This window comes from Crotalus tigris, unplaced genomic scaffold (assembly GCF_016545835.1).
Source record: "Crotalus tigris isolate CLP2741 ecotype Arizona unplaced genomic scaffold, ASM1654583v1 scf7180000024398.1132909, whole genome shotgun sequence".
Classification (NCBI taxonomy): domain Eukaryota; kingdom Metazoa; phylum Chordata; class Lepidosauria; order Squamata; family Viperidae; genus Crotalus; species Crotalus tigris.
In genome coordinates this window covers 558,551-575,956 of record NW_024100566.1, presented here as the reverse complement: position 1 = coordinate 575,956, position 17,406 = coordinate 558,551, and the positions used below count along the sequence as shown (strand labels likewise).

General features: G+C 36.2%; 1 protein-coding gene across 2 annotated transcripts in view; it reads right to left on the bottom strand.

Moving 5' to 3' along the window:
- Window positions 1–17,406, bottom strand: part of SOS2 (SOS Ras/Rho guanine nucleotide exchange factor 2) — a 38,161-nt gene that overhangs the window by 12,234 nt on the left and 8,521 nt on the right. For both annotated transcript variants that reach the window (XM_039329470.1, XM_039329469.1), the window contains exons 4-15: window positions 15,232–15,396; window positions 14,721–14,924; window positions 13,822–13,965; window positions 12,269–12,379; window positions 9,808–9,906; window positions 7,914–8,041; window positions 7,008–7,663; window positions 6,831–6,912; window positions 5,317–5,439; window positions 3,864–3,967; window positions 1,388–1,604; window positions 153–272 (exon numbers count right to left, since the gene is read on the bottom strand). In XM_039329470.1, the coding sequence (XP_039185404.1) occupies window positions 153–272; window positions 1,388–1,604; window positions 3,864–3,967; window positions 5,317–5,439; window positions 6,831–6,912; window positions 7,008–7,663; window positions 7,914–8,041; window positions 9,808–9,906; window positions 12,269–12,379; window positions 13,822–13,965; window positions 14,721–14,924; window positions 15,232–15,396 (2,153 nt within the window). The remainder of the gene's footprint in view (window positions 1–152; window positions 273–1,387; window positions 1,605–3,863; window positions 3,968–5,316; window positions 5,440–6,830; window positions 6,913–7,007; window positions 7,664–7,913; window positions 8,042–9,807; window positions 9,907–12,268; window positions 12,380–13,821; window positions 13,966–14,720; window positions 14,925–15,231; window positions 15,397–17,406) is intronic.

Here is a 17,406-nt window from a genome sequence, read left to right as displayed (position 1 = left end):
TTTTTTGCATGTTTTACAGTTGGTGAATTTAATGGGCATTCCCTTTCAACCCGACAAACATAGTTCCTCCTCTATGTCACACCATTCTGTGCAAATTTCTGGCTCTTGAGCTGATAAAAATTGTGTATCTTGATATAAGTGATTTTACTCACTTTTCAAACCAAAGTGTAAGATTTGTTGTATGCCGAATCATTTTCAGTAGATTTGGGGAATTGATTTCTTTATCTTCTTTTGTCCACACACTCCCAACAAGTTCTGAAGGCTGGACAGCCCTGATACAGAAAAAAACAAAATGACTGTGTGTGTAGGAAGGTGCAGATGTGCACAGTTGGAAGAGTATGATATACAGAAGATTCAGAAGGAGCTCCAGGCATTTCATTTAGTGAAATTGTAGTGTAATAATCTGTGTAGATACTATGGGCTGTTCCCTTTTTACTTGCTAAGTAATTCTTCCAAAGAAAATCCTAAGGACAACCGTATATGATGGCACACAACTGTCATTCCAAGTGGTCTTTTTTTTAACGACAATAAATGTAGCTACCCTACTTGTTTGACTTTTATATTATTCAAAGAAGAAAATAGTAAACATGAGTAGGGTCCACAGGAACATAAATTATTTTTTTACTTTCTTTTAGAAATAGCTATGTATTATTTAAGTGCTCAGTTATAAATATATTTAGCACTATTATACTTTGGATGAATTAAATTAAAGTTGAATTAAGTTAAGTCTATTGTCTCAGTACTTAGTACTCTTACTTATGAAAGTCACTTCAGTATCTTTCTTCACATTACTTTGAAGGAAATGGACCACAGATACAACTTCTGAGTTAGTGACCTATGGGAGCAATTTCACATATAACCTGCCTTAAGATGAATCAAAACACTGCTCTCTTTGATCCAGGATTATCAGTCTTAGCCTTCTCCAATCTTATACTCAAGATGTGATGGACTGAAACTCCCATCGACCCAATCACATGAGTCAATGAAAGGCATAATGGGAGCTGTAGTCAGGATACCCTTTATGAACTACTCCAATGGACAGAACTAACATTTCAGACAGAATTTCTTTTCAAAGCTTCTATCTAAAATCCTTTTAACAGAAATGATCCAACAATCAAACTTGGCAGATACAAAATCTATGCTCTACCACCAAAAACTTTACATTATTCTGTTTACTTCAGGATTTACTATTTATTGCTGACATACTTCAACCAGTATGTTACATTAGCTTATTCCTGAAGAGTACTTATAGTATTATAAATATCAAACATAGTGTACTATACGTTTCAAATTAACTCTGCACAATGAATTTGATTAACAAAAGAACATTTTACTATTTAATTTATGCAATGGAAGGAGTTGTCAACCCAACAAAATAGTTGTCCACCTGTAGAGATCAGATTCCAGGAGAGTTAGCTGCCGAGCAATCTCTATGGGATGCAATGTCATGAGGTCAAACGTCTCAAACTGACGGCTGATATGCCACTCAATTGGAGGGGGAGGGCTCTCAAATGTTATATTATGGCTTATGCCATTTGCATGAGCTTGTTTTTTCCTCCTGATAATCTTTGCAATGGATTCCACCCACTTCTTCATGGATTTACCTGGAAAACACATCAGACATTGCTGGTAGATTGATGAAGGCTTTCAATATCAGAGATACACAGCACAAATTCACTGCTATTTCATGCAGCAAGTGTGCAACAGAACAACTTTCATTACAGGTAGTCCTGGACTTACAACAGTTCATTTATGACTGTTCAAAATTACAACAGCCCTGAAAAAACGTACGACCATTTTTCACACTTACCACCATTGCAGCATCCGCATGGTCACATGAACAAAATTCAGATGCTTGGCAACTGATTCATATTTATGATGGTTGAGTGTTCCGGGGTCACGTTATCAATTTTTGCCACCTTCTGACAAGCATAATCAATGGAGAAGCAAGATTCACTTAAAAACTGTGTCACTAATTTAATAACTGCAATGATTTATTTAACAACTGTGTGAAGAAAGGTCCTAAAAATGGACAAAACTCACTTAATAAATGTCTCACTTAGCAACATAAATTGTAGATGTAAGTCGAGGACTACCTACATTAACAATTAACATCACATTTGGGGAAAATATTTTATAAATCAAATCTGAGATAATAAATTGTTTAGCAAATATATAGTATGCACTTCTTAAAATGTATTTTATGCACTGAAAAATGCAGTGTAAAAGGAGACATTTGAGATAAATTATTAGGTTCTTCCCATTCTAAAGTAATGATAAACCGTTTTCATACGATTTAGCAGAATGTGTATGATTTTTACAACCAGGCCAATAGCATTTACATTGCAAAATTAAGGAAAACCTTCAAGGCTGGTCTTCTAATTTAGCATTATAGTGGGCAATGAAATATGCAGACTAATACCCAAAGGCATTAGAAGAAATCAGAATCACCACCACTGAACTTAAATTTGCACTAAGAAAAAGCAGCATTCTTCCAATTGTAGACTATTGAAAGAAACCTCCTATGCCTTACTTAGTATAACTAAGAGACTGGAGGCTAAAAAAATATGGGAAAGGTTGCTGGAATTGGTACGTCTAGTTTAATGAAGAGAAGGACAAGGGGGGACATGATAGCAGTCCAATATCTCAGGGGCTGCCACAAAGAGGGAGTCAAGTTATTCTCCAAAGCAACAGATGGAAACTAAGCAAAGAGAGAAGCAACCTAGAACTAAGGAGAAACTTCCTGACAGTTAGAACAATTAACCAGTGGAACAACCTGCCTCCAGAAGCAGTGAATGCTCCAACATGGAAGTTTTTAAGAAGAAACTGAACAGCCATTTGTCCGAAATGGTATTGGGTTACCTGCCTGAGCAGGGGGTTGGACTTGATGACCTCCAAGGTTCCTTCCAACTTTTTATTATTATTATTATTATTATTATTATTATTGTTGTTGTTGTTGTTGTTGTTGTTGTTGTTGATCATCGCACAGTCAGCCAGATGTTCAGACTGGATTTGGCATTTTGTCTACCTATCGAGTCCTTACCCAGGACCTGGGATAGGCAGATGTGGATGTTTGATGGTATTACAGATATCGTCGCAGGATGGAAGCAGTTCCTAGTAAGGCCGCCTTTTGCAATTGACTAATAGCGAATTTGTCAATGCCAATGGTGTTCAAGTGGTGCTCCAGTTGTTTTGGGATTGCTCCCAAGGAGCCTATTACTATTGGTACTACCCTTGCTTGCTTTTGCCACAGTCTTTCTATTTCTATTTGTAGGTCTTTGTATTTTGTTATCTTGTATTTATTATTATTATTATTATTAAGTCTACATTATGCACATTTCATTCTGTTTTTTGTCTGTCTTCTCAACCATCATCATTAACAAATGTCTGTAATTTGGAATGGCAGGCAAAACAATCTTTCAGCAGACATTCACATGTCAGAACTGCAGTATTCTACATAAAAATGGCATGTATGATTTTACATTTATCTATATGAAAGCATGAATGATTTAAGCATGGTTCTTCTCATTTCATGTAATAATGAATACAGGTTTCCTAAAAATGCATGATATTACGATACTCGTACTTAATTTTTAATGGAAGAAGCAAGGCATTAAAGCTGAAGCGTTCAGAATAGTTATGTAATAATGTAATGCTTTTTTTGTAAACAGAAAAAGGAAATTGATATAATAACATTGTCTCATAATAACTGAAACTACCATTGTCTTCTGATCCATGAATAAGGACAGATCATCAGAACACTCAGGATATGTAAAAAGCTAAATAACTGGAATTTAGGAAATAACCATGAAATAATGCTGAGTGCTCACATTTAAAGAAAATTATCAACCAAAATTATATACCTCTTACAGTGGAAATAAATGTCTCCAGTCTATCGAGTAACTCTTGGTCTCTCTCAAAGTCATAAAAATGATGTTCTACCCAGTGCCGAAACACATTCAATACCCTTAAGGGGGGAAAAGAGAGAAAAGAGAAAAAAATTCTACTATTTTTAATTTTCACAAACTGAAGCTGAGAGTTGCTAACTGATAATAAAATAGATATAGTTAAATGAGATGGCATCTGAAACAGTTTCCTCAATTGAAAAAAAAAAGGATGGGGCTTACTATGATAACAAATCATAGTTGGAATTGCTGGAACTATAAAAATGCAACATTGCAAACTTCCCAGAATAAATCCATTTTGAGACATGCTTAGGCACAGGGATAACTTAAGACTACAACCGGATCTTTGACAAAATAAATGAAAATAATATCACTGTGGTATACTATTCGTGGTACAGTTCTTTTCTCCCTATGTCTTCATAAATGTTCTAGTACTAGCTGACGCCAGATATTTATTTTTGAAATTTATATAGCTGCCCGTCTCTCAAAATAAGTGACTCTTTTTAGATATTTCACCTTTAAATATTTTACAGCTTTGTAAACTGGCTCTGTGCTTAAGGCAAGACTAGAATTCACAATCTCACAGTTTATAGTCTTAACCACAATACCAAATTGGCTCTCATATATAATCTGAATTGTTTAAATTGTATTCACAAGCTTTATATCTTTTTTATTTTTAATTTGAATCTTACCAATAAAAATTATGTTTTAAAAAAGCTAGAATATAAACTCCTAGATAAGCTTTCAGACTCTCTCATTTTCATATAAAGAACTTCTTTTCAAGCAAAGAAAACTTTGTGTTTCTTTTTTATATATATATAAATATTTTATTGAGTTTTATAAAGGTAATAAGGGGATAGGGTCAAAAAGGGTAAGCTGACGGAAACATACAAAAAGGTTAGACCAGGGAAAACGGATAACACAAATGTGGGATTAATCCCACAAAATAACATCGCTTCAGCAAGTCTACCAGTCTGGGTTTACATATTAAATCTTAATAATTACTCTATTATTAAACAACTTTCCATATAATCACATAAATAACAAATTAGTCAATAAATCTCATTCATTTCACTACTTAGCAATGCTTAACATTAATTAATTATAATCACTTTAAAATAATAATATATTACATATTAATTATAGTTTACCATATTATTTCACAAATATACAAAGAGAAAGAAGAAGAAGAAGAAATAAGAACAAGTTCATACAAATAATCATGGAATATAAATACAAATTATCAATTATCTCTTTAAATTTCATAACCTTTTCTCACGCTAGCATGTTTCTAGCCAATAATAAAATTTTCCCCATGGAAAACTTTGTATTTCTCATGTGAAGTGACCACCTCGGTGTTCCCCCACTTAATAATACAATAAAAAAACATGAAGGAGATAAAAGCTCAAACCTGAGCTGTACTGGCTGGACATATTCCTTGCGAAAACGTTTAAGGTCTGCACTAATTGGTTGTTCTCCTTTCTCTATTGCCAGCCTATCGGCTTCAGTTGGTTCAGGTTCAGGGATTTCAAATCTAACAAAGATGAAGAAGTTGGAACACAGTTAACAGCAAATCCAGAATACAAAGAAAGAAGAAAGATTTGGAAACACATTCTTGATGATAACTGGAACAAGGGATAAGCAGAATAATTTCTTCATTTAGTTTTGATATATTTATTCAGTTAAGACTCTCTGTGGTTTATAGTGTTCTAATCAATATAACAAAAGAGATATATAAAATGCAACTAATAGAACTATAACACCCTGGCATCCAGCATTTGACATCAAGATCTTAGTCATCAGGCTTAAAAATTAAGAATACTTAAGAAAAGTTTGATCTTCTCTTTTTAAATATTAATTCTTTTACATTGTTGAGGATCTATATATTTATTAATCCAATTCATTTTAATATTTCTGTATAAGCAGCAATATCAAATAAAATATTTCTATCTCTTTTCAAAGAGCTCAAATTGTCTTCAATTATTTTGATTTCGATCCGACCTTGTACATCAGCAATAGGATTCAACTGTAAGATTCATAATGGATATGCCATTTTTGGCCACTAGTGATTTTTCTATTTTAATGGAAGCCTAATCAGCAGCGTAATGTACAAATGGAATGCAGCTGCCAATTATAAAAGAGTAATTTCTTTGTCACTGGATTGAGCTTGAATGTTGGCAATTCAATCATTTCTCTCACATAACAGTTTTGTCATAAAACACAATTACTAAAGTTCAAATTATTTCAGTTTCTTTTGACCAGTTTTCCAGTCTTTTTTTTCATAGTCAGGAAGTTTGCAAACCAAACAAATAATCTAAAGGATTCTGAGAAAATCAAAATTTAGGTTACAGGTCAATATTTCTATCTTATCTTTCCAATGGATTGTATGCAATAGTGTAATTCTGAATTGTTACTGTTTCTGAAAGTCCATTTTCATCCTTACACTAGTATCAAATACGAAACTTGTATTCTGCTTGGGCAAAACACTATGCAAACTGTTGTCACATTTTTAAAACATATACTATGTGATGCTTGTAATATTTGCTCCAGCTGTTCCATCAGGACTTAAATAACTACTAGTAGTATACCACAAATTATCCAAACATTAATGCAATGCTTTATTATTTATTTTATAAGGAAAACAATCTTTGTCCAGCAAACTTTCTTTATGACCTATTTTTAACTGAGTCCAAACTGTTTCAGGTTTATATGCCAAACCACATAAACCTTTCTAAAAGCTTTACGTAATTAAGTATGTAATGAATTCTGGAAAAAAGGAATTAGGAAATGCCATTAAAATAGATTGCTCAAAAATAAATTACCAAACATTTAAATTATTGCAAGAGCTTACCAATATAGCAATGTTTAAATTGTTAATATGAGATCAAAATTAATCACAAAGGAATTAGGAAGATTTTTATTTACCTTTCTATCAACAAACTTAGGAGCTCTTGCGGCTTACAAAAGGAGCGATATGTAGTAAGGAAAGTACGTACAAAATTAGGATCTAGAAAGGCAAGCACAATTCCAAATTAAATATTTCATAACTCATAACTTCCATAAGTCATTAATGTGAAAACATTATATTGGAAATCCAGATACCTGCATACATGTGATAAGTTAGTCTTTCAATGAGTTTCACCACTGTTCCACCTTTGATGATTGGAATCCCATTCCTGCTCTGAAGATTGTCCTCAAAAACCATGTTCTCCTCAGAGTCTTCCACTGCAAAACGATAGATGCTTGGACTGGGGAGTCGCAGGGGCTGCTCATTCTCTTCTTGCAATAGTACGGCATCCAACATTCGGTCCAGGGTGCTACGATACTGGAGGGAAATCAGTGCTGCCATCCAGTTGTTCTTCTCTTCAGCAGACTTGGCAGCAAAGATAAAGCTGTTCTCATCCTTAGGGACTAGCTCAAAGGCATTTTTGTATTCACAAGTGTCATCTTTATCAACTATATGGACTTTCCTCATAATAATCTTTTCTTTGAGTCGGTATTCTGCGTTGCTATAACCTGGAAGTCGTGACTGCCCATGGTTGGCTTTGCAGCTGATCATTAAACCATCAAAGAGAAATACATGTCGTTCATGCTTGGCTCCTACTCTTGCCAGTGTGCCTTCCATTATAAATTCATTACAGCACTGACCTATATCTTTGCCTTCCCAACCATCAATGTTTTTCTGGATCTCATTCATTTTTTTTATGGCCAGATGCTTGCTTCTTACGTGGCGGTTGTAGAACCAAGATACAGGCTCCCTAAAAGCATAGTTTATCAGATTAAACTTGACAGTTACCAGCTATAGTTTGTGCAAAACATATTTGCTTACTTTTAAAACAAAATGTGTAAAAAGGCCTTAAAAGAAGGAAAAGAAAGTGTCAGGGTGCTGACTCACAGCATTAATTCCTTTGACATTATCTGCCTTTCTCTTCAAATGTCAACATATTTACTAATGTTCCCAAAGACTTTAAACCGCAGATAGAACAATGCCATGACTAATTTTCTTACCCAGGCCGACGTCTAGGTGAATGTTTGTTATAAATACGTTCCATACTACATTGGAGATTCAGGAGAGCTGTGATGGCTTGTTTTAAACATTCACAGTCTTCTTCATCTTCACTGCATTCTTGAAGTTGCTGAAAAGAACAAATATTTTAATTTTATGGAGAGTTTAGGAGAGAAGAATTTATAGATATTTGAGTAACCAAAATACAAATTGTATACAATCTAAGAATACATCTCCCTGCACACTTCACAAAACAATATTTTAGCAATTCAAATAAACAAAAATGATTAGTTCAAAGATAAAAGACCATGTTTATTTCAGGCAGTTGCACATATAAATAACTTATCCTGTTAATACTTACACCTTTTAAAAAATTTTCTAAAAGCATTCTTAAAGCAGATTAGTAAACTTAATTGAAATAGCAGTCAGAATACATTACCAAACAGAGTTGCAAGTCACTTTTTGCTATGTTTTCATGGATAAGCATAAATTAAAAAGCACCATGATTGGATATCAGAGCAGGACATCTGACAAAGGACATATGATGAGTTTTTCTAATTCTATATTTAAATTTTGAGCTGCAGTAATAAAGAGCATTCTTTAAGGTTAAATAATCAAATGTTGGTACTTTTCTTCTGCACACATTACAAGTTCATTTTCAATTACTGAAAGGGAAATAAAATTTTAAGGTAGCTACAATAATGAAAAATAAGGATGTACAAAATGTTTCACTTCAAATGTTTTCAGCACAAAAGAAATTGATATAAACTTTTTGGGAACATTTCAATCTTGAAACTATTTCATAAATCTTGAAATATGGAAATATCATGAAGTTTCATGCTCCTAGATCATTTAGACAACATCTTTTGTAAAAATTCAAGCAACTAAGAAACAACTGGTAGTTAGAATAGAATACTTTATTGGCCAAGTGTGATGAGACACACAAGGAAGTTGTCTCTGGTACAATAGCTCTCAGTGTACATGCAAAGTAACAGAATCATCATCATCATCATCGCAATACCAATAAGAGGGGGGAGTAAAGAAGAAAATAAGAAAGATAAGTGATAATACCATGGCCATACTATATGATAAATAACTGTCCCTCTGATTAGTTGTTTTGGCATGCAATGTAACACTGTCCTGAAGGGAGAGGAAACAATTTATGTCCAGGATGTGAGGGGTCTATAAATATCTTCGCAACCCTTTCCCGACCCACGCAATATAAAAGTCTTCTACTTCCTTCAATATTGTCAAATGACTATCAATGGACCATCAATTGCTTAACTACCCATGGTTGATTGCCTTAAATGTATTTACACTTAACATTATGCAAGTTGTGTATATCTATATTTTGATTAATGGAAGAATATCTCTTAGCTGTTACACAAAACGGATAACTGTTCAAAGTGTTTGAAATGTTTACCTTATTGTTTTTCTGCAAGTTGTGTTTTTTTTTTCCCTAGCGGGGCCTGTACACAGGATAGTCTAATGAGCCTTCAACACATCTAAATCTGGTGCTTCCAAGAGGTTTCAGTCTTTAACTAATACAATCTATAGGACAATAGATTTGGAAAGCACTAAGCTGGGAATGGCTCATCTATTATCTGGGTATATTAACTCATGCTAATAAAACATCATTGTCTTTTTAGCGTATCTATAACTTGATGTCAGATACAGTAAATCCACACTTTATTTTTTAAACTCCAGTACAAACACTAGTCAGGTTAAAATGAAAAATTATACAAGACAACAATAATAGTAAATAGTTCACATTTAAATGACCAAATTTGGTGTATGAAACAGATGCAAGATTTTTATTTAATCCAGATTTAGCATATTTGCATTCAACCTGTATATGGAATTTACTTGTAATTTATTTTAAACAGCATATCTCACCTGTAGTAATTCAAAATAGTGCAGACAGTGATAAACTGGAACTAACATGAGACGCGGTAGGACATATTGTACTGCTTCTTTAAAGCCATCAGCAATTGACTGAAGGAAAAAAGTAAATCTGGTTTCAATGATTGTCATAGGAAGAACAAATGATGAAAGAGACAGAAGACATTCAAAATTATACTGTGAGCTGCCTAGAAGCGAGAGGATGACATACATGTTTTGTGAAAAAGATAAATAGACAGACAGACAGACATCCTCCCTATAGGCCATCCTAACAATAAAAGCCTTTAGGATAATTTTATTGCATCTAGTAGGATGAGAGGAAGGTTTTATGTACATTTCAGCAAAGTAAATCTTTTAAACCATAGATTACCCACATATCATCATCTCTAGACTTTCTCTAGAGCAGGGATCCTCACCCCCCCGGGCTGCAGCCCATTACCAAGCTCTGGCCTATTCAGAACTGGGCTGCGCAAGAGGTGGGCCGGTACGCATATGTAGCTCCACTCACATAAAAGGCACCCCAAAAGCTTCCATTCTTTGTGTGAATGCTGCAACGGTTTGGGAGCACTGCTCTAGAGATTCTATGGAATACTCATTGTTTGAGGAAAGAACTTAGTTCAGTAACAGATATATAATTAAACTGTAAAGACTTTAATGAAATCACTGTGATCTTAATTAAAGAATCAATGTAGGTTATGGACAGCAAATTTTTGCCTGTCAAATACCACATTTGAGAGAACCATATAGCCCAGTAATGGTGAACCTTTTAGAGACCGAGTACCCAAACTGCAACCCAAAACCCACTTATCGCCAGGTGCCAGGTGGGTGTGGCCCACTGGGTGGGCATGGTTGTGGTGGTCATGGCAGACTGGGTAGGTGTGGCCAAGGTGGGCGTGGTCCCCTCAATGTTGCTCGTGGGGACGCCTGTGGGGGCTGGAAGGGTTGGGGGAGATCCACGGGGTCTCTGGAAGGTGGGGCGGTGGGCCGGAGGCTTGTCCTGTGAAGTGAGGTGAGGCAAGGCAAGGCAGCCATTGTTGCAGGGCAAGGTGAGGCAGGGGCTAGGGCAGCTGCTACCTGACACCATTGGTCCATGCACACAGAGGCCAGCGAGTGCATGGGGGCCAACAGTGTCCATCAGGAGCCACAGCCTGCTGGCCCCTTGACCGGCACACTCTGGGGCTCCGCAGCCTACCGTCAGCAGTTCAGAGAAGCCGCCTCTGAGCTGGATGGCCAGCAGACAGCTGAGGAGGCGATGCAGTGGCTCGTGTCCGAGAAAAGGAGAGCATGCGAGGACAGGAGGGATGGGACAGGAGGAAGGAAACCAGCCATGCTGGGATGCATCTGGCCACGTGGGACCTCGACAAGTTAGCGTGTGGCTGGTTGAAGAGGAACGGTTGCCATCTCTGGGGCATGGCCCGCATGCCCACAGAGAGGGGTCTGAGTGCCGCCTCTGGCACGCGTACCATAGGTTCGCCACCACTGATATAGCCCATTGAAGACATGAACTTGTCTTTATAAATCATAGGTATAATCTATACCCATAGCCAAAGCAGCTACATGGCAATATGGGCAATCTTCAACTGAAGAAAGAAAAAGAATAGTATTTTTATTAGATCAATGAAAATTATTAATTGCAAGCTTTCAAAATTTCTTATAAGTCTTCATTAGACAGGAGAACTCGAATCCAGAAAACAAGTGGTGGAAAATTAAATGGCTAATTTTTTGTTTTATGTCTGTGTAAATGGTGGTGCTTAAAAGTTTGTTAATCCTTTTGAATGTTCAATATTTTTATATAAATATTACTTAAAACATATGTTTTCAACACTAGTTTTATTCTAAAAGAGGACCAAATTAAATTAATGCATCATAAATATTATACTTGTTTATTATTTATTGAGGAAAATGATCCAAAGCTACATATGTGTGTGTGGCAAAAGTATATGAACCTTTAGATTATGAGTTTATTTGAAAGGGAAATTAGAACCAGATGTTTCAATCAACAGAATAATAATCAGGTGTGAGTATGGGCAGTCCTATCTTAAAGAACAGAATTCTTGAAATTCACTATCAAATCTGATCCTTACAAAGCAGGTATGTGTAAGCGTGTCAAGGCTTGAATAAAGGAGATTTCTGAGAATATCTGAAAAGCAATTGCTGATGCTCACAAGGCTGGGAAAGGTTATAAAACTTTTTATGAAGTCTGCTGTCAGGCAGACTGTATACATATGGAGGCAATTTAATGCTATTGTTACTCTCCCTAAGAGTGATTGATCAAGATGACCTCCCAACATTGCAAATTTACAATTTGTATCAGTACAGGTGGGAAATGCTAAGGGTTGGAATTCAACAATATCTGAATTCTACAATTTAAATCATTCTATCAAGATTGCTGACATATGAGATAGAGACATTTTGCTTTACTTTTATATTAGAACTTTCAAATCTGTATATATACCTGGAAGTGTAAGGCCACAGCAGGTTTAGCCATTACATTATTAAAATGTTCTTGATATTGTGGTGAAAGGATTTCCTGCGACAAGGTTTCATATGGGTCAAAGGCTTGTTCCTAGAAAAATAGAATAAGCATTGTGAAATATGTGATTTAGAGAAACTACTAATTGTATAAGAGAAATTTTAATAGTTTTACTTTTACATATTAAATGGAATATCATCTATCCAACTTGGATAATGAAATGCCATTCAAATTAGATGTCACTAATTTTTCAATAATTTTTTTTTAAAAAAAGGATTTTTAAATCACCTAAACATCATCCAATACAGGTATTGGATCAATATATAGGAAGGATAGCTTTATCCAAGTGCATTTAAACAATATACAACTATAAGTATAGTATATAGAACACAGATAACTAGAAATATTTCATCTGAGAATGAATCCAGTGATAATTTCCAAAACCTAGCATACATATCAGTTCATCATAACAACATGCTATAGTTTAGAAATCAAAACGATTATCAAGTGATATACTTGATGTGCAACAACTGCATAGTCCAACAGTTTTCCTATTTAGTTCCTGTTTCTCCATTAGGTGTGAATTGACAAATCACAGTTGGAAAATTCATCGAATTGTTTTTAGAAACAAGCCATTAAATAACAGAAAATTCCAGTTACTGAAAACTAGGAAATGAAGAAATTAATTCATGTGTTAAAGGGAAGAAAGAAGGGCAATGCAACACTTCTATAAACAAACCATGGTTTAATATTATTCTAAAACTAAGTTATACCCAATTTTATCAACATCTGGTTGTTCTTAAAGATAATACTTATGTTTAATTGATCTTGGGTTTAATTAAGCATGAAAATATCTCAGGAAATATCAGCAAGCTTTCCAAAGAACTGCTCTATATATCATATTTTTAAGAAAATGATTATCTCAGCAAAGACTTTTGAAGAAGAAAGGCAAATTCTTAGTATCTTCTAATAAATTAAAGAAAAAGAAGCTAAGGCCACATACTGTATGATCTATTCTGCAACAAACTAGTACTTCAGAAGAATACAAGCCATTTCATCATTGTTTTCTGCAAGAATATTTTGTCATCATGTGTGACAAAAGAAACAATTACAGTAATTTACCAATTGTTAAAATATAACTTTGACAATCTTTAATTGCTAATAAGCTGAGAGAACATGATACTTGAACTGGTACTTTTCCAATTTAAGATATTGTATCATTAAGTTCAGCTTTTTAAATTTAGAAAAACACTGGAAGAACTCATAATGAATAAGTAGGCTTTAAAAGAAAAAGACTTTTTAGGTTTGCCTACCATGTATATTCTTCAAGTCTGTATTCCCAATTATTTTTTTTTTTTTATAATAACATAAATGTATTAAATGCCTGCACTTTAATAGGCTCATTATATATTTGTAGGTAGAGAGGGAAACACAGTAATCCTTCATAGCAGAAGAAATTCATTCTTAAACCCACCGAAAAATCTGAATTAGTCATACCCCACTGAATAATAAAGGGAATAGCATTGCTAACTCACTTCTGCTAGATCTTCAAAACAACTGCCAACCAGGGGATGAGGACTACTTTCATCAGTCATTTCAACTGTGTCTTCAATTAATCCCAAGAGCTTCACTGTCAACTCATGGATATCTGTGATGTTGCTGAATATCATGTCAATATCCTGAGGAAAAGAAAATCCATTCTGAATGTGTATCTTTTTATATTTATGTTTTAAATGTTTTGCTATTTGATTAAAAATTGATGGAATAAGTTAAATTAAACCAAAAGATTAAGGAAGATTTTTGTATTATTTTAGACCAGTGTTTCTCAATGTTAGCAACATTAAGATGTCTGAATTTTAACTCCCAGAATTCCCTACCCAGCATTCTGGCTGGAGAATTCTGGGAGTTGAAGTACAGGTATCTGAATGTTGATAAGTCAAATCTAAACACTGTTTAAGACTGATGAATTATTTTATAGTCTCTTTTTCTACACAAATTTCTTATCTGTTATAAAATGTTTGCCTCATCTATTGTTCTTTAAATAAAAATTTATGGAAAAAGTGACATTTTACATAAGAAATTCTGCTCTTTTGAATGGAAACCATTCACCAAGATGAACTTCTCCATGTATTGTGTATATCAATAATAGTATATGGCAAAATTTCAACTGCAATTTTATGCTTTATTTATTATTTATTTCAACTGCTGCATCAGAATAAGGTAATTCATTTTGATTCCATAAAGAAAGAATTTGCATTTTTGAAAAATAACACTTTTTAAAAAGAGAAACTAGAAAATTAACATGCAGTGAGGCAGATATTTAGTTACCTATTGCTTATTAAAATAAGATTTCAAGAGTTTTACCATAATTAAATTTATTTCAAAACACACATTGTATCAGAACAAAGGGCTAATTTGGCAAAGACCAACTTACATTGGGCACAAACAACTTTTTGTTAGATAGAAAAGCTTCTCGAAATACTTTTATGATCAAATTCAGCTCCCGCAGATACTGTCTTTCATCTGCAATTTCAGTCCTGACAAGATCATAGTAATTAAGTTCACCAGAAGAAGAAGGTTCTTCCTCACATAAGGAAACCAAACCAATGTCATCCTGATCAAACATATCCATTAACACCTAAATAGAGAAGAGATATTTAACAGATGAGCAAATATTTTATAATCCAATATGAAGTTATGGCCTTTTTGAAAAACTATCGAATTCAATATTTTATTGACTAATGTTAATAATACAATTTCTTGAGAAACGTGTCATAATTTCTTCGAGGAGATGTTATTGACACAGAAACGTAATTTAAAGCTCCTCTATAACAAATATACTATTTATGGCAAGATGAAATAGCCATCAGGCAAGAACAATACCCAACAATTATATAATTGAGCTGAAGTATTTATATAAATTTGGGATATCCATAGAACCTCACCTTATCAGCACACATGGATACTTTAATGTCCTGTTGGGAAATCTCAAAATGTCGTATATTGAAAACATAATTGCCAGCCAATTTTAAGATGTCAGCAGAGATGTATTCCAGGACAGCCACAATGTAAAGAGACATGTGATAATCTATTTTATAACCAAGAACCTCCTGAAAATTAACAAAAAAAGAATACAAATTCCCATTTATTATGCTGGATACCGCAAACATACTTACAAGCAAGGCAACACAACACAAGATACCTGAAAAAGATGTCTCTGATCCCTTTATTTTCCTGTTCCCTTCTTCTTGCCTGTTGCTGTGGACTGTGACTACGATGGCAGAGGGTAAACAGGAGGTTCCTACTGGGACAGTTGAGGCCGATCCGGCTGGAGTAACAGGGCCTGAGTTTGAGGCCTGGGAGGTGCAGCCAGTAGTCAGGCCTAAGGCAATGGAACCATGACCTGCAGGCCCTACAGGTGAGACCCTGGGCCCTGGGGTTGCTGCAGTGTCTGGGGAATGGTGGCCCAGCCCTGCATTGGCCAATGTGGAGCTTGGACAGGTGACAACGCCAGGACCTGGGGTGTCTTTGATGGACTGGTGGGAGGGTGGCTGACGGGGGAAGATGAGGATGAATGGAGCTATTCCACCGCTCCTGGCCAAGACACCATGGATGTATTGAGGGACCGGACCAAGGGCTTCGCCAATTTTTACCGGCAATTTATTCCATCGTTTGCTGCGGTAGTCCTTCCCCTAACTAACTTGTTACGTACGAAGCACACTGCGAGTAAGCTACGGCCCGGACAACCGCTGGAGTGGACGATGGCCTGTCAGAAAGCATTCGAGGACCTGAAAGCCCTGTTTGCCAAGGAACTGGTCCTACTCCACCCTGATCCTGAAAGTCTTTTTGTAGTCCAGGCTGACGCCAGTGACGTAGCTGTGGGGGCTATGTTGTTGCAAAAAAACAGCCAAGGCATGCTGCAGCCATGTGCACACACGTTGCGGAAATTTTCAGCTGCTGAGAGGGCATGGGCGATTTGGGAGAAGGAGGCCTTTGCGGTGCGATGGGCTCTTTCAACGTGGAGGCATCTACTGGAGAAGGCGACCATGCCATTTGAGATGTGGACTGACCACAAGAACCTTGAGGTTTTGCAAATGCCGAGACGCCTATCACCTAAGCACGTCCGGTGGGCCCAATACTTCCGCAGGTTTCAGTTCACTCTGAAGTATATGCTGGGAGGGAGGAACTTCCTGGCCGATGCGTTGTCTCGCATGCCCCAATACCACAGCAGGTGGGAGGAGGTTGTACAGGTGATTATGCCGCCTTACCAACAGGGGGTCGCTTGAGCGGTTCCACGCGAGTTGACGGGTGACTTGACCCACCAGCTACTAATGGCCGTTAAGAACGATCCCTGGTTGAAGGACCATCCCAGCATCTTGACACAAAGGGACGGTTTAGCATGGAAAGGCAATAAACTGTACGTACCAGAGTTACTGAGGCACTTGTTTCTCAAGCAGTGCCACGACGCCAAACAGGCGAGCCATTTCGGCTTCCTAAAAACATTACATCTCGTACGGCGTCAATTCTGGTGGCCCCGGATTAAAGTGGACGTAGAGGCCTATGTGAGAAGTTGCCATGTCTGGGCTATGACCAAACCCCGTACTGGAAAGCCTTTGGGTTTATTACAGACAGTAGCAGATCCAACCTGTCCCTGGGAGGATATAGCCATGGATTTCATTGTAGATTTACCAGAGAACCGAGGATACACGGTTATTTGGACCGTAATCGACCTGTTTTCCAAACAGGCCCATTTTGTTCCTTGTAAGGGGCTACCATCTGCTTGGCATTTGGTCAGGTTATTTATTGACCATATCTACCGGGCCTATGGTGTTCCTTGGCGTATTATATCAGATCGGGGGGTGCAGTTTACCGCACAGTTCTGGAGGGATTTTGTTATATACATAGGATCATCCCAGGGCCTCAACTCAGCATACCATCCCAGCACCAACGGAACAGCCGAGTGAGCGAATGCCATGGTAGAGCGCTACCTACACTGTTACGTGTCATACCAACAAACAGACTGGGTAGACCTGCTCCCATTCGCCGAAGTGACCTACAACAACACTGTGCATAACAGCACAGGATTCACTCCTTTTTGGGTGGTGCATGGGGTGGATTTT